This window comes from Neoarius graeffei, chromosome 22 (assembly GCF_027579695.1).
Source record: "Neoarius graeffei isolate fNeoGra1 chromosome 22, fNeoGra1.pri, whole genome shotgun sequence".
NCBI lineage: Eukaryota > Metazoa > Chordata > Actinopteri > Siluriformes > Ariidae > Neoarius > Neoarius graeffei.
The window spans coordinates 46,257,393-46,281,501 of NC_083590.1; the positions used below are offsets into that span (position 1 = coordinate 46,257,393).

Genomic DNA, 24,109 nt, shown 5'->3' on the forward strand with positions numbered 1-24,109 from the left:
CAACTACAAACCGCCAAAGTCTTCATGAAACTCGATCTATGCAGTGCCTACAACTTGATCTGGATCAAGGAAGGTAACGAGTGGAAAATGGCTTTCAGCACCACCGCCGGGCACTTCGAGTACTGGATCATGCCTTATGGCCTTTCTTTGGCACCCAGTGTGTTCCAGTGATTCATTAATGACGTGCTCTGGAACATGCTGGGTAGATATGTCATTGCATATATTGACAACATATTCATCTACTCACCAGATTTCCCACTTCACCAAGTGCATGTTAGAACAGTCCTCAGGTGACTTTTGGAGAATAACCTCTACGTGAAAGCTGAGAAGTGCGAGTTCCACCAGAGCAAGATCACCTTCCTGGGCTACATCATCAGTGCCAGTGGGGTCAGTATGGACTCGTCCAAGGTATCTGCTGTAACATCCTGGCCTACACCTTGTTCCATCAAGGACCTCCAGCACTTTCTAGGCTTTGCGAACTTTTACCGTCGCTTCATCCATAATTTCAGCACTCTAGCTGGTCTAGCTGGCCCACTAACCTCGCTACTCAAGAAAGGTCCCAAGAATCTGTGTTGGAATCCATAGGCTGAGGAAGCCTTCAACAGTCTCAAGAAAGCCTTCATGACAGCCCCTATACTCCAGCATTTGGACCCCGCAAAGCCCTTCATTGTCAAGGTACCGTAGATGCATCCGACACTGGATTAGGGGCCATCTTGTCTCAGTGTTTTGGGGAGAAGCAGAAGCTACATCCCGTAGCCTTCTTTTCCAGGAAACCCGTAGCCTTCTTTTCCAGGAAACTAACCTCGGCTGAAAGGAATTAATTACAACGTTGGGAATAGAGAACTACTGGTGATCAAATTGGCTCTGGAAGAATGGCGACACTGGTTAGAGGGAGCAACACACTCCTTCACCATCCTCACTGACCATAAGAATCTTGAATACCTCAGAAAAGCCAAGAGACTGAACCCTCGTCAGGCCAGGTGGGCGCTGTTCTTCATATGATTTGACTTCACCATCTCGTTCCATCCAGGGTCCAAGAATGTCAAGGCAGATGCCTTATCCTGGGCATTTGGGCCGTCCTACCACAAAACAGGTTCCGATCCCATAGTACCACCACAGTGTTTCATGCGGTCCATTACCTGGGAGTTGGACAAGGAAATCGATGCGTCACAACCCCAAACTCTGCTGGTCAACCTCCCACCTGGTCTCCTTTATGTGCCAAAATGTCTCCGCAGCAAACTCATCACCTGGGCCCATGCATCTCCTGCCACAGGACATCCAAACAGCCAACGAACCCATCAGATGCTAACAAACCGGTACTGGTGGGAAAACATATTATCTGAGATCAACCAGTTCATTGCATCTTGCTCTGAATGTGCTCAAGCAAAGGTCCCGAGAGCCCCCCCTGTGGGCAAACTATGCCCACTACCCATTCCCCAAAGACCGTGGTTGCACCTGGCAATTGATTTCATCACTGACCTACCTCCCTCTCAAGGAAACACCACAATAATGGTAACCATAAACAGATTTTCGAAAGCCCTGAAACTCATCCCACTGCCTGGCATCCCCACCATTTCTCAAACCGCAGAACTCCTGTTCCAGCAGGTCTTCCAGTACTATGGCATCCCAGAAGACATAATTAGTGACTGGGGACCTCAGTTCATTTCCAAGTTTTGGACAAGCTTCATGGAGAGGTTGAGGGTGTCGGTAAGTCTCATGTCCAGCTATCATCCACAATCCAATGGTCAAGTGGAGACAGCAAACCAGGAAATCGGCTGCTTTCTCAGAATCTACTGCATGCGCAACCAGGGGAATTGGGCATGCTTCCTGCTCTGGGCCAAGTATGCACAAAACTCACTGAAGCACTCTGCCACCCAACTTACCCCGTTTCAGTGCATACTCAGCTACCAGTCACCCTTGTTCCCCTGGGACGACACACCAAAACAGGTACAAGCAGTCGACGAATGGTTCAAGCGTAGTCAGACCATCTGGGAGGAGGTTCACCAATGTCTGGAGTCAGCCTGCGCCAAATACAAAACGTATGCAGACAAACATCAAGGAGAGACCCCAAACTTCCACCCAGGTGACAAAGTGGGTGGCTACAAAGAACCTAAAGGAGACCAACACCTCTAAGAAGCTCCAATCCCGTTACATCAGCCCATTCAGAATCCTACGCCGCATCAATGAAGTAGCCTACCGCCTTGAACTCCCTACCCACAGCCGTATGTCACCCACTTTCCATGTCTCACATCTTAAACCCGCCATGCCAGGTCCACTCGCCAGCAACACACCCACTCAAGAACACCCCTCCCTCAACCTTGAAGAAGACCCCATCTACCAGGTACACAAAATCCTAGATTCAAGATGCAAATGAGGCCAAGTAGAGTACCTGGTAGACTGGGAGGGGGATGGACCTGAAGAGCAAAGCTGGGTCAAAGCTAAGGATATTCTTGACCCCCTACTGAAACAAGAATTCCATGCCCAGTTTCCCAGCAAACCAGCACCCAGAGGGAGGGGCCGCTCCAGGAAAGTTGTAGCATCTGGAGGTAGCTCCTCTGGGGGAGGCTCTGTCAGTAAACCCGCTGAATCCCAACAAACTACAAACATGGACTCCTCCGAACTACAACTCCCATAACACACAGCGCCCTCTGTCTCCCGCCTACTGAATCACAGCTGACTGTCATTTCCTCATTTACCTGTCCTTCCATAAAAGCTCTCTTCACACACACACACCTTTTGTGAAGTATTGTTCTGTTCACAGCATGTACCAAGCCTTGTATTTCTTGACTGCTTACTCTGATTCTGACCCTCGCTACTTTCCTCTCGTTTCTTGCCTACTCTATGTTGTTTGCCGATCGCCCGACCCTCACTAGTTTACTGTTTCCAATTTTCGCTCTTTGACTTGGCTTTGATGACCTTCTGCATTCTGCCTTCCTCTGCGCTTACATCCGATCGCCCAACCCTCACTAGTTTACTGTTTCCAATTTTTGCTCTTCGACTTGGCTTTGATGACCTTCTGCATTCTGCCTTCCTCTGCGCTTACATCTGTAAGTGCCTGCATCCTCACAACTAGGGGAGAGCAGGGAGACTTGGGACAGTTTGTAGTCCCATAAATTAATCTCAACCAATCAGGTTTTAGATTACATCAGAAGTTAGATGTTGCCCCTTAGACTAGCCTACTTTATTTGCAGCCATGAAACTGGACACTGCAGTAAAGTTTGTGCAGTTTAATATTTTTGTCAAACAAAACTTGTATTTTCTACTTCACCTCCATTCTATGGTGTAATGTACACTGCTGAATTGGGGATTTGTTAAGAATTAAAGTATGTAGCCTAGAGTTACCAGATATCGTATTATTTATTAAACTTAATTGGGGGGGAGCATTTAAGGATTTTTTTTCAAAATGTCCAGATGGAGAGAGTTGGGACAGTTCATCATGTTGCATGTTTTATCTTGTGGTTTGCAAATATGAAATAGTTTAAAAATGTTTGTTAAAAATGTGGGCTTGTCCCTGCATGAGGATTAAACTTATTTCATTCCTTCTTGAGAATGGCTCTCTTTTGTTGTGTCAGGTTTTGGGTAAACTGACATTTTTCTATCGCTCTACCAGCATTGTGTGTTCATACAGTTAAAATGATACACGTCTTGGTAATAAATTAAAATTAAACATGTAGGATTAAGCTAGGTATTTTATTTTTGTTCCATGTCTCCCCACTATGTCCCAAGACTCCCAACATAATGTCCAATAAAATTGTAATACAATTTCTATTAGCATCTAAAATATCTCATATTGATATCAGTTATTAGTACAGAATTATCATCATGGTACAGTATGTGCAATATATGAGGTGAGGGCAAATAAGGATAAGATTAAAGGTACAAGTGACAAAATGTTTCATAAATTCTTGTTATGCTCAGGTCGTACTCTTACAGTAGATCACCTTTAGCATTGTTCCATTTTTAACAAAAAATGGAAATCAGTTAATTTTGTATGTGAGTTACAGTCTCACAAAAATTAACAAGTGCCTTTTTTCATGCATTCCCAGGAGAGTGGCTCAGTCTACCTGCAGTTCTCTTGTTCCACGGCACTACAGCTGGAAGTCATTTTTGAGGTACTGGAAGAGTTTGACTGGACAGCTTTCTCAGTGGTCACCACTCGCCACCACGGTTATGAGGACTTCCTGGACATGGTGGACGGTATCACAGATGGATCGTTTATTGGATGGGAGAGAAAGGGCACGGTGATGCTCAATCTTACTGATGATCCGGCAGGGGCGAGAACCCGCAGGCTGCTGAAAGAGAATGAGGCACAGGTCAGAAAAGTGACAGCAGTTGCTCATCCTCATATTACTTTTCAAATAGGAAATGGGCCAAAGTTTCACTTTAGTACAATGAAATCATGGTAATTAAAGTGACCCATTTGTTACTTGTATGAGTCTTGGTCTCATCCATTTAACTTTTTATTTCTTCATTATCCTATTCTTGACTTTTTTTTCAGTTCTGTTTGGTATTTACAGTGGCACAATTATAAACTGTAGTTTGGAGAATCGATACAATGCTATATTATAATGTATTATTACCATTAACCTTGTTTCTAATTACTATGCAGTTACTCATGCCACAGTCATTTCATCACCGGTATGCATTTTCCAAAGATTTTCTTTTTGCTTTCTTTGAAGTTACAGCTTGTTTTTTTTCTATTAACCTTACATGATTAGTTTCATTCTCACATACTATTTGTCTCTCTTCATTGTCAGCTCTTATTCTGTTTCTCCATCCATCCATCCATCCATCCATCCATCCATCCATCCATTATCTGTAGCCAAATATCCTGTGTAGGGTTGCAGGCAAGCTGGAGCCTATCACAGCTGACTATGGGCGAGAGGCAGAGTACACCCTGGACAAGTTGCCAGGTCATCACAGGGCTGACACACAGAGACAAACAACCATTCACACTCACACCTACGGTCAATTTAGAGCCACCATTTAGCCTAACCTGCATGTCTTTGGACTGTGGGGGAAACCACAGCACCCGGAGGAAACCCACGCAGACATGGGAAGAATATGCAAACTCCACACAGAAAGGCCCTCGTCGGCCACTGAGCTTGAACCCAGGACCTTCTTGCTGTGAGGCGACAGTACTAACCACTACACCACCATGCCACCCTTAGTCTGTCTATAATTATACATTTGTTGATATGTTCATTTGTCCTTCCAGAGCCTCACCCTTTTTTTGTGATACATGTTTATTGGTTTTAATCATACAACATGCAAAATCTCAAATTTAGAAGATTACAGTACATTACTCATTCAAGTACTGACAAGCATGACAGGGAACCAAAAGCACCAACTGTCTCACTAAATGAAATGGACAAAAACTATTCAAAACAGTGTGAATTATTTTGTGTTTAATGGGACAGTTCCTTGATAACTGATGACTAAGTTCACTTTGTTGAGTTCCATTTATAAACTAATTAACAATCTATCAGAAGACAGAGCTAAAATCAATTATTCAGGGATTCAGGAGCTCAGACTGTACAACTAGAGACTTTTTCGACAGCGCCCTCCTTATAACACAGTGCTGTTCCTTATGAAGTCTTGTTCTTTTTTAGAGAAGCATGAAGGTGCTTCTTGTACAGGAGCTTCTTCTAGGCTGATAATGACTTTATCATCTGTGGTATACAACTGTGTCAGTAGACGAATTAACAGCTTTAAGATATTCTTAAAGTATCCTAAAAGTTTATGAAAAGCTAAATTTCAGTGTATTTACTGATAACTTTAAGAATTCTTATATTATAACTGACTTTCCATGCCTTCTTAAAGAAGAAGAAACCTTTATTCGTCACATGCATACTTCAAGCACAGTGAAATTCATCCTCTGCATTTAACCCATCTGAAGCAGTGAACGCACGCGCACACACTCAGAGCAGTGGGCAGCCACACCAGAGCACCCGGGGAGCAGTCAGGGGTCAGGTACCTTGCTCAAGGGCACCTCAGCCCAAGGCCGTCCCACGTCAACCTAACTGCATGTCTTTGGATTGTGGGGGAAACCGGAGCACCCGGAGGAAACCCACGCAGACACGGGGAGAACTTGCAAACTCCACACAGAAAGGCCCTCGCCAGCCGCTGGGTTTGAACCCGGAACCTTCTTACTGTGAGGCGACCGTGCTAACCACTACACCATTGTGTCGCCAAATCATTAAAGATGATGAAATGCTGTTAAAAAGAACATTTAAGATACCACTTAAAGTTACTAAATTTAACATCAATATGTAATTAAAGTCACTACTACTGTTAAGAATACCAATAAGGAGTCTTACATTTATGAGTATATTTAATGAATTTAAAAAGTTCAGAAAAGGTACTTCAATGTAGTACTAAATTTAAGGGCTGGTCTTAAAGGCAACTTAAATACACTACTAAATTTAAGGTTCCTTTAAGGGTTAGAGTAAATACAATTAAATTCACATTTTCCCCTAGTGTGTGGTGTGCATGATGGATCACAAACATGTCAAATGTCGCCATAAGCTTTCTATCGATGCCTTTGTAGGTGGTCTTGCTACTTACTTGAAGATGTGTGATGCCCAGGTGCTGAATGCATACACACTGCTGATGCCTTAGTACAGACTTATATCACCTTTGGTGGAGAGTGTACTGGCAATATGTTGACAATTTTACTGCTAGCATTGGAGCAATCCCTTTAATTTGACACCTCACTCCTAGCAATGGGGCACCTATGCCAGGATATGTGGTGATATGCTAACTTTATACATGGAGTCAAGTGTGGTTAGGACAATCTTCCCTGACCATAATCTAGTTTCATGTTCTAATGCAGGGGCCCATCTGCCTCGCATAAACTTTAGGCAGGAAAAGTCAAGAACTCTTGTGGGCTTTTGATGCTGTTGAGTTAGGCCCCTTGGAGCATGTCGCCGAAGGGCAGGGACTGAAAAAGATGTTCCTTGCAGCCAAAAACTTCACTCATTGGGCAGCGTAGGGCCTGATGACATTGACAGCAGTATTCAAACTGCAGTTCCACCGCCTGCCCACATTTTGGGGATTAGGGCCTTGTTGATATCTGACCCCAACAAAGTTACTGCTCTGTCACAAGATGTTTGTTCCCACTTGTGGGGAGGCACAATTAAAAAGACAGTTTAAAACAGGAGGGCTTTTTTTTTTTAACAAGCAGGTTGGCTGTTGTTGCCATGGTTGAACTGTTTCCTAAAGACCCTCTATTTTCCCTTGCTAAAGCCCAGTGCACACGGGTGATTTTCCATCTCTTAGTCATGCAACTTTTTGACGCAAGCGAAAAATTGCTTCGTGTGCGGATATTTGCGACGCTGATTTTTTTTTTGTTGCTTGCAGCAGATCGCAGGTATCAAACATGCTTAATATTCTGCAACAAAAAATTGCCAGTGGCTGACTTGTTGCAGAGATATCGTCGTGTGTGCGTGTCTTTGCGATGATGAAATGATCACCTCCAAAGGCTAAGCAAATCCTCACCTCCGAAGTAGTCATGTGACTTCCACGTGACTTGCATCCCCACCCGCGAAGTAGTCACGTGATTTCCACGTGGCTTGCATCCCTCTCCCCAAATTGCTCACTGGTCACAGATAACGCGCACACGCAGCTACCCCAGAGGGGAAACTTGCATCCAAAAATCGCAATACGCTTGTGACGGAAAATTGCCCATGTGCACCAGGCTTAAGGGTGTCTGATGTAGTTCATGCATTCTTCTAAATCAGTGGTTCTCAATTGCTTCAGGACCCACGTTTTATGTTGAGCATCATGTTGCGACCCAACACTACACTAAAGTTGTTTATCATATGGATGTAAAGGAAGAAATGCATATTAATTTTGCATAACAATGCTATTAATACTATGAATAATTATCCATTGCATAACCCTAATAAAGTTGGATAATAGTCATTTACTATTTCAAGTAATAGGAAATAAATCAGTTTACATATTGGGATGTTAAGGTTGTACATCATAAGTATTTACAGTGGAAAATATTAGTTTATTAAATGCAATGCAGGGCGGCACGGTGGTGTAGTGGTTAGCGCTGTCACCTCACAGCAAGAAGGTCCGGGTTCGAGCCCCGTGGCCGGCGAGGGCCTTTCTGTGCGGAGTTTGTATGTTCTCCCCGTGTCCGCGTGGGTTTCCTCCGGGTGCTCCGGTTTCCCCCACAGTCCAAAAACATGCAGGTTAGGTTAACTGGTGACTCTAAATTGACCGTAGGTGTGAATGTGAGTGTGAATGGTTGTCTGTGTCTATGTGTCAGCCCTGTGATGACCTGGCGACTTGTCCAGGGTGTACCCCGCCTTTCACCCGTAGTCAGCTGGGATAGGCTCCAGCTTGCCTGCGACCCTGTAGAAGGATAAAGCGGCTAGAGATAATGAGATGAGATGAGAAATGCAATGCACACGATTAATCAAGTGCAAAATTAATTATTCACATAACATTAATATAAAAATGGGCCACTATATAAATGCATACACATAATCCAGAGTAAGCATCATTATCTAGCCTAAAAAAAAAAGTAATAATTACGGCTTGTACACTAATATGAAATATGCACAACTTTTAAACACACACACATAATAATGAAAATTAACTGCAGCTAAAAAACAGAGCTGAAATCATAGCCTGTGCAAATCAGTGGGAAACAGGAGGATGTGATTTCATGCTGGTACATGTCTCAAAATCAGGATGGCATGATCGGATACATCTGTTGATTTGTTTAGTTTGAGTGCATAATAGTCACTGGCCTTAATGTGTGTGACTTTCTGCAGATTTATGTTCTTGTACATATCTTGTATTCTCTTGTATGGTGTCACTGGAGATCAAGATTTTTTTCAACCAATTTGTGGTGGATTTGTGCTGAGGAGCTCGCTGGTCATGCCGATAGCAGTGTGTAAAACAAGATCCTCTGTAACTGTGTGGGCATTTTTGCATTTTGAAATGCGATGAGCAAGTTTGTACAATGTGCAATGTTTTTGATCATTTTTTAAAATGTGTCCAGATCCTGGTGCTTTCTTTTGAAAAAACTGAACAGACTTGTCTTTATCGGTTGAGTGTTTTGTCCTTAAATGCTTTTATGCATTTTAATGGCTTCATGCTTTCCACAGCACTACACACTCTGGACTGAACAAACCATGTTGCTCATATTTTAATTTACCTTGAATAGTTTTTTTTCCGGCCTGTTTAAGAGAGAGGGAATTTTACTTAATTCATCAATGATAGCACCAATTGTTTACAGGTGGATTAGTGCCAAAATTGACAGAATTTTTTTGATGCTCAATATGATGACTGAATTTTTCACTGGCAATAGGGAACTTTCCTTTATTATTATTATTATTATTATTATTATTATTATTATTATTATTATTATTTTACTTTTAAAAAAAAAGGTTTTAGCATTTGCATTTAGTAATATTTTGGTCATAACCCACTAGTTGAGAAGCACCACTCTAAATTATGAGCATTTAAGAAGTGGGATACCAGTCTATGGCTGGACCATGAATTCTGCAGCTTGGAATGTGTCCTTGCCTCAGCGAACAGAGCCCAAGTAGCTTACTGAAAACGCAGGATATTCATAACAAAACAAGGGCAGTAACCTCATTGGACAGTAATAATCACCATGCACAGCTTCCTTACAACCTGGAGAGTAGTCAGATCCCATAGGTATCCATGGGATACCTGTGGCTCCCCTGTGTAAAGTGAGATGTTTCCACATGTTTGGTTTGCTTAGACAAAGTTGTGACAAACTGGATCAACAATCAGAGTGGCATGGGGTTGAGTGACTCTCTCTGTTTTGCATGGAATCTCCTTAAATAGGCATATCTACAATCTCCTGGGGATGTATGATGGCATAGTGGACATGAGAGTGGCACTTGCACTCAGAAGTAGTAAGCCAGATGGGCAAAAGGTTTGGTGAGGTGAATGTCAGCCTCACCAAATCACCAATGGCAAATCAACACAATTGATTGTGGATTCCCCTGGCAGATTCAGACAGCCCACTGGAACAAGGTGGGCCAAAACTGGCCTCAAACCAAAATTATGTGTCATTCCTCCTTGATGCTGATTGCACAGAATACAGCAACTAGGCCAGTCAGTCCTCCCTGAGCAGTTCTGCTGGCTATCCTAGATGGACAGGACGATTTGGCACTCTCAGCCTGGTCTTGTCCCAGCCAAGCCTAAATGTATATGTGGCAGTCATTGCAGTGCACCACAGCACTGTGGACCATCTCTCTCTCTTAGATGTCATTTAGGCTCTTTACTACCTTTCTGAATATGGAAAAGTACCTCCATCCCTCATAGGACCCCGTGATGGACTCTTCCTTTGTGCTTGTGATTTCCTTAAGGCCATTCGATACAAGCCTATGCATGATGCTAAAAGTCTTTTTAGAAATCTCGCAATCACTTCATCAAAATGAGTTGCATGCATAGATTTGTAAGAGGGGCCATAAGGAAGTCCAGCACAAGGGAGAGAGAGTTCCTGCCAGGCTCAAGTGGAATGATGATGGATGGCATCTCTTTGAGGTCTCATAGACTTATTACTACCTTTCTGAAAGTGGGGATTCAGGGATTCCTGCACAGTCCTTCAGTTCTAATCACCCAACTTTATGAATCAGTCTAATTAGAACAGTTGACAGTCATCCAATCCTCGGATTAACTGTTTTTGTCTGCATCAGAGTAAAAGCACAAATCCTTACTTGTCTAAGCAGAAGATGGTTCACTGGGTAGTGGACATCATCACCGTGGCCTAAAGACAGGCTGGGCATCCACCCAGCTCTTGTTACATGTCTACTTTTAAATATTCTGCAGTTCTTTGTATTAGTATCTCTTTCCTTCCCCTTTCCTTGTGTAAAACTGTGGCCTTTATGTCAAGGCTGCTTAGGAGAATGGGTTCAGGAAAAGGGTGACTGGCCTGTTTAATGTTACTGAGCAGTATCGCATTAAATGACAGTTTCCATCTGACACAAAAGTGACTAACTCAATCCCATAGAGGCTGCCACAACCAGCAGCCATTCTCTGCATTCACTGATTTGAGTGATTAATTCTCCCCAGTATCAAAGAAGTGGGACATTGTGTGAGACCCTCATCAGTGGCTGATTGAAACTACATGTCAGTGTTTCTCCTATCTATCTATCTATCTATCTATCTATCTATCTATCTATCTATCTATCTATCTATCTATCTATCTATCGATCGATCGATCGATCGATCGATCGATCGATCGATCAATCGATCGATCGATCGATAGATAGATGGATAGATAGATTTTTCACATTAAAGTGAAAAATGTTGCACAAAATGTTTCGCAACATCTCCAAGTCTGTGCCTTGGAAAGAAAGTCCGTAATAGCCCACAGGCATGACGGGAGTGTTGTAATCATTTAACCTCGAGTCCGAGTCCAGTCTCGAGTCCCCAGTGTTCAAGTCCGAGTCAAGTCCAAGTCATTAAAGAAAATTTCGAGTCAAGTCCACTATTGAGTCTGAGAACAAGACTCCAAGCGCACCATTTGATGGTGGCTGTTGCTGCCTTTATGTGAAAGCGTCTCTGCTACTGTGTTGGACTAACATTACTGCTTGACTGCCCCATTTTAGTTAATAAGCAACAGATAAAAAGCTTGTTCATCACTCAGCAAGCCCTGCCCACTATCAACAGGGAAAATAACATGAGAGAGGGTTAACACTCACTAGTTCATTGGTCAGCAAGCCCCGCTATCAACAGAGCAATGAACCTAGCGTGTCACTTACTTTTCTGGGTGGAGTTTTGCCAAATGATGATTGAAGTTCGAGGTTGTCCCTGTCATCTCCTCAATAGTTCTTCTACATATGGAGAACACAGCAGTGCATTTTTTCCCACTGCATGAGAAGGCTGTATAAGCAAAGCGGACAATCCTAGGGGCATTCTCTCCAGGCATTTCAGCACCATTAACGTTAGTTTATTCCTGAACATGATGTATAAACAGGTGAATGTGCATTCTCTTGCACAAAATTAATATAAAAATTAATGTAGATATAAATATGCCAGTTTTATGGCATGTTACAAAAAATAAAGAGAAAAATCTGAGTCCTCATCTCCAATTTACGAGTCTGAATGCAATTACTGCCCGAGTCCAAGTCCGAGTCAACAGTGCTCAAGTCCAAGACACATCACGAGTCCTTAAAATTAGGACATGAGTCGGACTTGAGTACTACAAGCCTGCATTACAGGAAAATACCGCCTGCCAAGGAACCAATCAGAGCACATGATTTAACGGCAGTCTCATCTCATCTCATCTCATCTCATCTCATCTCATCTCATCTCATCTCATCTCATCTCATCTCATCTCATCTCATCTCATCTCATTTTCTTCCGCTTATCCGGGGCCGGGTTGCAGAGGCAGCAGTCTGAGCATGGAAGCCCAAACTTCCCTCTCCCCAGACACCTTGGCCAGCTCCTCAGGAAGAACACCGAGGCGTTCCCAGGCCAGCCAAGAGACATAGTCCCTCCAGCGTGTCCTGGGTCTTTCCCGGGGCCTCCTCCCGGGGCGACATGCCTGGAACACCTCCCCAGGGAGGCGTCCAGGAGGCATCCGAAAGAAATGCCCGAGCCACCTCAGCTGATTCCTCTCGATATGGAGGAGCAGCGACTCTACTCCGAGCTCCTCCCGAGTGAGTGTGCTTCTCACCCTATCTCTAAGGGAGTGCCCCACCACCCTGCGAAGGAAACTCATTTCGGCTGCTTGTATCCATGATCTTGTTCTTTTGGTAATTACCCAAAGCTCATGACCATAGGTGAGAGTCAGAACATAGACTGACTGGTAAATCAAGAGCTTTGCCTTTTGGCTCAGCTCCTTCTTCACCACGACGGACTGGTAAAGCGACTGCATCACTGCGGAGGCTGCACCGATCTGCCTGTTGATCTCACGCTCCATCCTTCCCTCACTCGGGAACAAGATCCCGAGATACTTAAACTCCTCCATTTGAGCCAGGACTTCTCCACCAACCTGAAGAGGGCAAGCCACCCTTTTCCCATTGAGAATCATGGCCTCGGACTTGGAGGTGCTGATTCTCATCCCAGCCGCTTCACACTTGACTGCAAACTGCCCCAGTACATGCTGAAGGTCCTGGTTTGAAGAAGCCAACAGGACAACATCATCCGCAAAAAGCAGAGATGAAATCCTGTGGTTCCCAAACAGGATTCCCTCCAGCCCCTGGCTGCGCCTAGAAATTCTGTCCATAAAAATTATGAACAGAACCGGTGACAAAGGGCAGCCCTGCCGGAGTCCAACATGCACTGGGAACAGGTCTGACTTACTGCTGACAATGCGAACCAGACTCCTGCTCTGTTCGTACAGGGACCGGACAGCCCTTAGCAAAGAGCCCCGAACCCCATACTCCCGAAGCACCCCCCACAGGATACCATGAGGGACACAGTCAAATGCCTTTTCCAGATCCACAAAGCACATGTGGACTGGTTGGGCAAACTCCCATGAACCCTCAAGCACCCTATGAAGGGTATAGAGCTGGTCCAGTGTTCCATGACCAGGATGAAAACCTCATTGTTCCTCCTGGATCCGAGGTTCGACTATTGGCCGAATTCTCCTCTCCAGTACCCTGGAGTAAACCTTCCCGGGGAGGCTGAGAAGTGTGATTCCCCTAGAAGTGGAGCACACTCTCCAGTCCCTTTCTTAAAAAGAGGGACCACCACCCTGGTCTGCCACTCCAGAGGAACTGTCCCCAACCGCCACACGATGTTGCAGAGGCGTGTCAGCCAAGACAGCCCCACAACATTTAGAGACTTTATATACTCAGGGCGGATCTCATCCACCCCTGGTGCCTTGCCACCGAGGAGCTTGCAAACCACCTCAGTGACTTCGGCTTGTGTAATGGACAAGTCCACCTCTGTCATCAGTCTCTGCTTCCTCAGTGGAAGGCGTGACAGTGGGATTGAGGAGATCCTCAAAGTATTCCTTCCACTGCCTGACAATATCCCCAGTCGAGGTCAACAGCTCCCCACCCGCACTGTAAACAGTGTTGGCAGAGTACTGCTTCCTTCTCCTGAGGCGCTGGACAGTTTGCCAGAATTTCTTCGAGGCCGACCAATAGTCCTCCTCCATGGCCTCACCGAACTCCTCCTAGTTCCGAGTTTTTGCCTCTGCAACTGCCCGAGCTGCGGCACGCCTGGCCTGCGGTTACCCATCAGCTGCCTCAGGAGTCCCGGAGGCCAACATGGCCCGATAGGACTCCTTCTTTAGCTTGACGGCATCCCTTACTTCCGGTGTCCACCACAGGGTTCGGGGATTGCCGCCACGACAGGCACCGGAGACCTTGCGGCCACAGCTCCAAACAGCCGCGTCGACAATGGAGGCAGAGAACATGGTCCACTCAGACTCAATGTCCCCCGCCTCCCTCGGAAGCTGGGAGAAGCTCTCCTGGAGGTGGGAGTTAAAGACCTCCCCGACAGAGTGCTCGGCCAGACGTTCCCAGCAGACCCTCACCATACGTTTGGGCCTGCCAGGTCTGTCCGGCTTCCTCTTCTGCCAGCGGATTATAAAAACAAAATTATAATGTTTCTGAAATAAACTGAGCAGTACTTTTTCATGCCATGCAACTATTGTACAATATTTTTATACACTAATAGACAATACTGGGTCAATATTTGCAGGAAGATATATTTTACTGTATTCATGTTGTATTGGTGACTGGAGTTGGAAAGTTATGTTCAAAAGGTACAACTTGTGTTTGGTGCTTTTACAGTAGCTTCAGATTATTGAATTTACGGGTACGTACCTGTGTGCATTTCACACCTTTGAGGTTGCCAGGTTTTCCTTGACTCATGAGAGTATGAGTTTTGTGGTAGTATTTACTCACTTAATTACCCACATAATTACTTGCTTTTGAGCCCCAGGAAAAAAAAAAATATCAGGCAATAGATGCAGACTGATAAAGTATTTTAGCTGTCAGTTATAATATGATGCAACATAAAAGTAAGATACAATTTAAAAGGTTAGTCATGAATAGTCCTAGTAATTATATGCACATTGATTTAAGCAGTGAAAGCAAGCCAAATGAAGAAAGCTCTATTTTTCAAGTAATGAAGTTCTCATTGTTGAGCTCTACAGTGAGCACAGTATTCATACATTCATAGAAACCATTTGAACCATTGAAATTGCATAACAAAAATGCTTGATTGTCATTGTTAGAATTGCAAAAACCGAAACACTTTTTTTTTTTATTTAATTTTATTTTTTTTTAAATTAACTTTGCCTCAAGTGCAGCATTTAGATATAATATTCAGATATAAAGCCTGAATACATCTTATTGGACCATATTCAGAGTTGGTGACTAAAAACAACTTATGTTCAAAAGTTATGAAAATGTTCATGTGGATACCCTCCCCCCCTCCCCAAATGCATAGGGGTGTAATGCAGTGTCATTATCTCTATCTATTTTGTCCTGAAAATATTGATATCTCTTTTAGTATTACAATGGATGTAGGTGTGGTCTATACCAGAAATTTTGTTTGTTTGTTTGTTTGTTTGTTTGTTTTTAAATGTTAAATCTACCACATTTATTATCTGCTGGGACAACAACTAGCAAACTGCAAAATTTAATGTAACTGAATAAGCGAGCTATGTATTTAAAGAAACAACATCTTTCTGAACTACAAAAAAAAAAACATGCACATATGAATGTACAAATTTTACAATATTTTTAAAATTAAGTAAATTATTATTTTTTGGGAGCCCTTCAAAGATGCACCATCCTGGACCCAGTGTGTGGTCTGCATGGCCTATATGGAAAGATTACTCAATATATGAAAGAATATTTCTTTTGTTTTAAAAATGGTTTTATTTTGAAGCTCAGTAAGGCAGTGTTTAGGTCAGGCTAATAATCTAATATACCATGCACTGAGAGGCTCCAGTTGAAATTATGGATTCTCTGAGGTGACTGGTATAGAACTATTTTGTGAGTGGCACAGCCCCGAAGGAAATAGTACTATGCTAGTCACCGAAGAGAATCCATAATTACCGGAGCCTCTCAGTGCATTGTATATTTGATTTATATCCCTCATTAAAAAATTCCATACTAAAAGTGTTAAGATTGAATCTCGGCATAAACTCACCGGAGGCAGCCATGTTTGTTGTTTACATTGGAGTGACCTTTGACTTGCGCATGTGCAATGTACCATGCTATCGCCTGCCTCACTAGGCATGATCATGATACGTAGCTCTATGCACACAGAAATGCTCATGGAGCCACAGCTGTGACTTGAGTCGGCCGTATAGCCTTAGATTGTGACGTCAGTTCATGGTATATCCAGGATATATTTTATCCACATTCACTGGATATGAGCAATTGGATGCTCTGATTGGCTACTGTACTACTAGGATATCAGACCATATACCGTAGAGAAAAACAAAATGGCAGCTTTTTTATCAAGTCTTTAAAAGAAACAGAAATAGCTAAAAGAATATAGTTTTTTTTTCTCCCAATAGCTCCTGTTCCACACTCCAGCCCAGTTGGTGGCAATAATGCACCTTTAAGTTGGTTTGCCAACCAAAAATACCCTAAAGAAGAAGAACAACAAAATGGTGGAGCATGTTGCTGAACCAACCAAGGATGAAATAAAAACTCTACTTGAAAACAACCCCCCCCCAAAAAAAAAGCAACAAAATATGGAATGAAAGTATTTGATGGTAAGAACGTATCTTTTTTTTTTATTTTTCAAACATGATTATTATAGTTTTTTTGTGGCTACTGCCTCACATAGAGGCTGTAGCCACTATGTCATGATGTTGTAAGAATGTAAGAATGAGTGTAACAATTGTGCACTGCACATGCGCATACACATGTTCTGATTAAAATGGCCGTTGAGTGTATACAATTAGGTTCACCATTCGAAATAAATGGACTAGACTAAAGAAATTGCTTTCAGACATGTTTATGCTTATTACCGAGGGAAAGTGCATTCCTATTTTAAAATATACTCCAGGTTGTCCCCGTTTCCTCGCCTTCTTTGGCCAGTGGTCTCATGTGTGACGTAGATGTGATGCACTTCCGAGTTGTTACGGGAAGCTGTCAAAAAGGGTATTGAGACCACTGAGCTCTAGCGCTGGGCCTTTTCCAGGAAATAAGAGTTTCAGTCATGGCGACAGCGTGTGTATGTCAGCCTCAGTTCAGAGGTTTCAGTTTCAAAAACTGTAAGAGGTAAGAGTAGAATAATATAAAGTACAGATACTTGGTATATTTTACTTCTGTGATTTTTTTTTTTAATTGTTCATTTTTGTGGCTACTGATGGACATGGTATCAGGAAACAATTTTATTTATAAGCAGTAGGGTACCTACCCATAGGGTACCTATTTTTCACAAATTGTTCCTGTCATTTCACCAGTTTGTTGACATTCTTAGCGGAAATGATTTTGTCGGACATTTTGTATAAAGTTTTTATTTATCGAATTTGCAAAAAATAAAATTAAAAATGCTCTGTTTCTCAAAATCCAGTGAATTTGGATAGAATAACAGTTATTCCACTCAATCTCATCGTACATGGCTTATAGCCTACTCGGTGCTACGCACCTCATTGATTTTGTGTAATAACTGTTAAATACCATGACTGACTCACAGCATATCATTTTTTTTATTTTTGATATTATGAGATACATTGCTTAATTAATGGTGGAATTATTTTATATCACATGAGCCATCCTTGGCCAATCCCTGCACGGGAATTTTCTGATGGCGGATATAAAGCCAAATAGTGTATCTCCTATTTGTATTATCCTAATGACATTCTATGTTGTATGAACAGGCTACATATTCTGGATATATACTACAAATCAGAAATGCACACATGTGAATTGCTAACTTCATGACTGTTAAGGTCTTGACCCCATGTATGTTTTGCACAATTAAATTGTATTTATAGATTCAGTTTAAAATTAAATTTACTTTTTTGCCATTAATCTACACATACATCAATCAATCAATCAATCAATCAATCAATCAATCAATCAATCAATCAATATCCTTTATTTCACCAGGTAAAAGACTCATTGAGATTAAAATCTCTTTTCCAAGGGTGCCCTGACCAAGAGGGCAGCATAAACAATATTACAATAAAATACAACCATACAAACAGACAAAATACACCTGGTACAACATTACATATGATTACAGGTAATAGTCCATAATGACAAAGCAAAGACACATTTTAGAAAATTTAGCAAAGTCAAAAAAATCAGATGAAGGCTAAGTATTCAGACTCTTGAGGACTAAGGCACTTCAAATTGAGCTGAGGTGCATCCTGTTTGTTTTGATTATCTTGAGATGTCTCTAACAGCCCTGTGATGACCTAGCGACTTGTCCAGGGTGTACCCCACCTCTCGCCCATAAAGAAAGAAAGAAAGCACAACTTTATTCATCACACACTTGTGAAATTTCCTCTCTGCTTTTAACCCCTCTGAAACAGTGAACACACACACATGCACACACGTGTGAGCAATGAGCACACACACATACCCAGAGCAGTGGGCAGCCATGCCCACTGCTCCCTGGGCGCTGTTAGGAGTTAGGTGCCTCGCTCAAGGGCACCTCAGCCCAAGGCTGTCCCATATTAACCTAACCGCATGTCTTTGGAGTGTGGGGGAAACTGGAGCACCCGGAGGAAACCCATGCAGACATGGGGAGAACATGCAAACTCCACACAGAAAGGCCCTCGCTGGCCGCGAACTCAGAACCTTCTTGCTGTGAGGCGACCGTGCTAACCACTACACCACCGTGCCAGATAGGCTCCAGCTTGCCTGCGACCCTGTAGAACAGGATAAGCGGCTACAGATAATGGATGGATGGATGGGTGGATGGATGGATGGATGGATGGATGGATATGTCTCTGAAACTTGCCTGGAGTCCATCTGTGGCAAATTCACATGACTGGACTTGATAGAGAGACACACACTTGAGTGCATGAGGTGCCACAATTCATAGTGCATGTCAGATCAAAACCCAAGTCCAGGCTTGAACCTCATAGAACATCTGTCTGAACACTTCTCAATTAGACATTTCAGGTTTTGATTTTTAATAAATTTACAAACAAACAAGCAAACAAACAAACAAATGAAAAGTCATGCAGAGCACGATACTTGCAAAATTCACAAAGAAATGGAAGTTATGGCTGATTAGGTGTTTTTACAAGATTTGACCTTGGTGACCTTGACCTTTGACCTTGACTCACCAAAAACTAATGGTGTCTTTGTGTGACCCTAGTGAGTTGTCCTGTGCATTTTGATGAAGATTGGTAAAAAATTACGACGCTAGAGCACCAACAAACAAACAAACGGACAGATCAACATACTTTTGCAAGTAACAAAAAAAACCCCACCTTGTTTACTCTGTCATTATGGGTTTTTGTGTGCAGATTAGCTTTAAAAAATAAATCTGGTTAAAATTAAATCTATTTTGTAAGAACATAAACTTTATTAAAATAATTTCTTCCACATTTGCACTTATATCACAGTTCATGACAGTAAAATGACTTCTAGGTGTGATAAGCAATTGCTGAAAGCAATTATTTTTTCTATTTACTCAGAGGCAGACAAAATGAGTGATAGAAATAAATCATATTTTTCTCTGTGCACAAGAAATGAAAATGAAGATGGCAGATTCTTTATCAACATTTACCAATGTCATATTTTGTTCTTGCTTTAGAAGTTATTGCCATAAGATCAATGCTACATTACATGAAAACAGAATGATGGAATATATCATCATGAAAATTAGGGAAAATGAATAATTGAGTTGCAGAAATTGCTCAACAAGCTACTTAATGAAGAAAACATTTAATTGTATCAAAAAGAAACTAATAAAAGACATTAAATATCTGAGTGCTTTGAGAGCTTTCATATATTTAAGAATATATACAAGCCTGGCGCTTATATATTTAAGAATACAAGCCTGGCGCCTCCATGGTCGACTAATAGCTGAGACATTAAATGTGTGCATGCTCTTATTACCATGCTTCTCTGAGTTTCCACTTGATTCGTCAGATTGTGTGGTTTCCTTGGTAACAGAGGCCTTTTCCCCTTTTATAAAAGGGGTGACTGAACCAAGTCATCCTTATGACATCCCACTTATGACAGTTCATCATACTTCATACTGCTTCTTTTATCACAGTGCTGCACCACAGATTCTGCCCAGTCCATCTCCTCTGAAAAGCAGAACTTTGACAGAATAACTAATGTGTATTTAAAAGCAAAGGCATGCCTTAACTCCTAAGCTGCTTCTTCCCCATGGTATTTTGAACATACTGTCAAGCTGTGGGTTTCCAGGCTCTCAGCCCCATTCTTGATCTCCTTGGTCCCCAGCAAACCTGTCCTTGCCCTTGCTTTTGCAAAGCCGAGTCCTGGGGTTAACCTTCCTTGGCTACGAGGAGATGGGACCCAAGGTATGTAGTCCACAGGACCCAGGGGAGAAGAACTTTTAGTAAGAACACTTGTAGGTGTGATTGACTGGCATATGTATTCCTGGACACCCCCATTTCCAGGTGTACAATAAAATATGGATATTCAGCTAGATCCTTGATGTTTGGAGCAATGTGTAAGTTGTCTATCTATTCTTGATGGCTTGTTCTTGATATGTAAAACTAGCCCTTTGACTGCATAATCAGATGCTTCCCCTGACTTGAAGGAGTCAGTACATTTGAACTTAAGCTTTGGTAAACCTGATGCCTGCATTTACAATCCTACTTGATTAGTCAGGGGGTTGGGTTCAGCAGGCTGGTTCTTTTCATGGACAGGTGTTCCTGAGACTTGTGGACTGGAGAACACTGGAAGCCAAGGATTTAAAATTAATCTTTAACTCATAACATGCAAAAACTGACTGCAGTTGAAGTTTGTAAAAAAGACCAGAGGATGCTTTCCCAAAGTGCAGCTGTCCAGTTTCATTGAACATGTACCCACTGTAGCCTCACATTCCTATCCTTGGGTGACAAAAATGTAACAGATGGTCACCTGCTGTTGTAGCCCATGTGCCTCAGAGTTTGGTGTTTGCATTTTGAGATGCTTTTTTGTGCAACATGGGTGTAAAGAGTGATTATTTGTTTTTGCTTTTCCACACAATTCTGTGTAAACTCTAGAAATTGCTGTGCATGAAAATTCCAGGACATCAGTGGTTTCAGAAATACTCAAACCAGCTCAACTGATATTAATGTTAACCTTTATTGGCATGATTTATAGCGGAGCCCCACGCTTAAGAAAAATGCATTGACCTGATTTTTGATGACTTTGACCATAAGACATACGAACAACGAATGTGTACCACCACAGGGAACCTGACCGTAAGCGCAAGGCAACGTATCTAATAAATATTTTACCACCGGACAACGAAATTTGTATTTTTATTTACATAAGATAGATGGGTTTTTATCCAGCACTTATTTTTAATTTGCTTTTTAAAAAATAGCATGGGATTATTTACTAACACATTTTAAGGAAAATATTCACAACAGTTTCATATAAAACTAGTTAAAACAGTTTTATTAGTCCACTAGCTTGTTGGACAGTTGGCAGTTTCTGTCATGTAAGGTCAATAGACAGATGTAAGTGCAGGAAGAGTTTTATTGAAAACACGCTAGCAAACGGATCCAAAATAGAGACAAAGGCAGAGTCAAAAAACAGGCAGTGGTCAAGCGAGGCCCAGACAGGATATCAGAGGGAATACAGTACTCACAGTCTAAAAACACAAACAGGGTCAAAACCAGAAAAGCAAAACAAAATACAAGGCTTTCATAAAGTCTGTCTGTTAATGAGAGTCCTTATATGTATGTGCTGTGATTGCGCTCTAATCAGGAACAGGTGCATGGTAATTAGTTGTAATGGCATGCATGCGCTTTGCAGTCTGTGGCTGCATGTTCCAAACACCAACATGTTTGAATGTGACAGATGTAACCAGACAACTGTTTGACATATCAAATTTGATATTCATTGCTAACTGTATATAGTAATGATGTAAAGTGAAAGCGCTGGTTCACTGCTGTCCACCAGGCACCCAGCAGAGTTACACCATAATAAATGTGGTGGTGTTGTTTCTGGAGCATGACCTGTGGTGACAAAGAAAGGAATAAATATGTATTCGTAACTGTGATGCATAGCTCATTATTGGTATCACTGTCAAGATAATGCAGCAATTTATTGATGTGAAATACACTACACAATACAGTGGTTCACATGCTATATTCTATTCAGGTCGATTTTGTGCCCTTGCAAATATTTTGCTCATACACTCATCAGGAGCTCCACTTTTAGGCAGTGCCTATATGTTTATATTATGCATTGTGTCACTGCCACGTGATTGCATGAATGTGCAGGGATGGAGGTGTTTCTGTAAAAGTAGCTGGTGATTGTACAGTGGATATACAAAATTTTTAAATTGTAGAGTGGATATACACACCCATGTTAAAATTAGATACATCTTATCAGATCTATTTTTACCTTTTATGTGATATAGCAGCCAATAAAATTATAGTGAAAATTAAATAGAAACCTTTTAGCCAAAAAGCAAATGGACAAAACAAAATAATTAAAAAAACACCCAACAACCACACTGTTTTATAAATCAAATCAAGTTTATTTGTATAGCGCTTTTAACAATAAACATTGTCGCAAAGCAGCTTTACAGAATTTTAACGACTTAAAACATGAGCTAATTTTATCTCTAATCTATCCCCAATGAGCAAGCCTGTGGCGACGGTGGCAAGGAAAAACTCCCTCAGACGACATGAGGAAGAAACCTCGAGAGGAACCAGACCCAAAAGGGAACCCATCCTTATTTGGGCAACAACAGACAGCCTGACTATAATATTAACAGTTTTAACAGGTATAACCCTCAACTGTCCTCATGGGGCCGTCCTTCACAGGAGTGGTGCGATAAAACTCCGACCAGACACAGGGCACTGGATCAAGCAGGTCCGAGGGGCAGAAGAGGCCAGCATCTCAATCCCAGGATCAACATGTAACTCAGAGGGACAGATTTGGGGGGGGGAGAGAAATGTATATATAACTTATATAGTTACTTATAACTTACATAGTTATATAAACATATAACTATGTTCTGTCAAAAAAAAAAAAGTGAAGTAACAAAATGAAGACATATCAGAGAGGCTGCCAAGAGACCTACAGCAACATTTAAGGAATGACAATATCTGGCAGTACTGTTCATTCCCTCTATATGACAAAAATCTCTTTGTATTCTTCACATGTCTGGGCTATGAAGTAGGGTGGTTAGATGGAAGCCCTTTATCATGAAAAAAAAAAAGACAACCAAACAAACATCCAAGACCTCTTAAATCCCCCAAACCATGTGGAAAAACGTGTAATGAGATGATGAGACCAAGGTAGATGGTTTTGGGTGCAAAAACAAGACAGCTCATCACCAAAAGAATACCATACCCATGGTAAAACATGGTGGCACATCATGGGCTGCTTCTTTTTAGCTGCAACGGGTACCCTAGTCAAGTTAGAGGGAATCATGGATAGCCCCAAATTCTAATTTATTTTGGCACAAAATCTGCAGGCCTCTATTGGACAGCTGAAGTTAAAGAAAAATTCACTGCACAATAACAACCCAAGGCATAAAGGCAAATTAACAAAAGAATGGCTTCAGAACAAGTTGTTCAATGTTTTGGAATGGCCCAGATAGAGCTCTGATCTAAAGCCTAACAAAAAACCTATGTAATAACATGAAGAAGGCTGTGCACAGGTGATCCCCTCACAATTTGATAGATATGGGGCTTTTTTTTTCCAAGGAAAAATGGAATAAAATCGCTAAATCCCAATGTGCTAAGACTTGTACCCTAAAGGACAGAGTGCTGTATTACAAGTAAAAGGTGTCTTAAGAAAGTATTAGTTAAGTGATGTGCACACTTGGGCGGCACGGTGGTGTAGCACTGTTGCCTTACAGCAAGTAGGTTCTGGGTTCGAGCCCAGTGGTTGATGGGGACCTTTCTATGTGGAGTTTGCATGTTCTCCCTGTGGGTTTTCTCCAGGTGCTCTGGTTTCCCCCCACATTCCAAAGGTTAGGTTAATTGTAGGTACCTCAGGGAGTCCGACACCACCAAAAC

General features: G+C 42.1%; 1 protein-coding gene across 1 annotated transcript in view; it reads left to right on the forward strand.

Moving 5' to 3' along the window:
* Positions 1-24,109, forward strand: part of grin2da (glutamate receptor, ionotropic, N-methyl D-aspartate 2D, a) — a 254,280-nt gene that overhangs the window by 66,765 nt on the left and 163,406 nt on the right. The window contains exon 2 of the mRNA XM_060903952.1: positions 4,047-4,313. Within this exon, the coding sequence (XP_060759935.1) occupies positions 4,047-4,313 (267 nt within the window). The remainder of the gene's footprint in view (positions 1-4,046; positions 4,314-24,109) is intronic.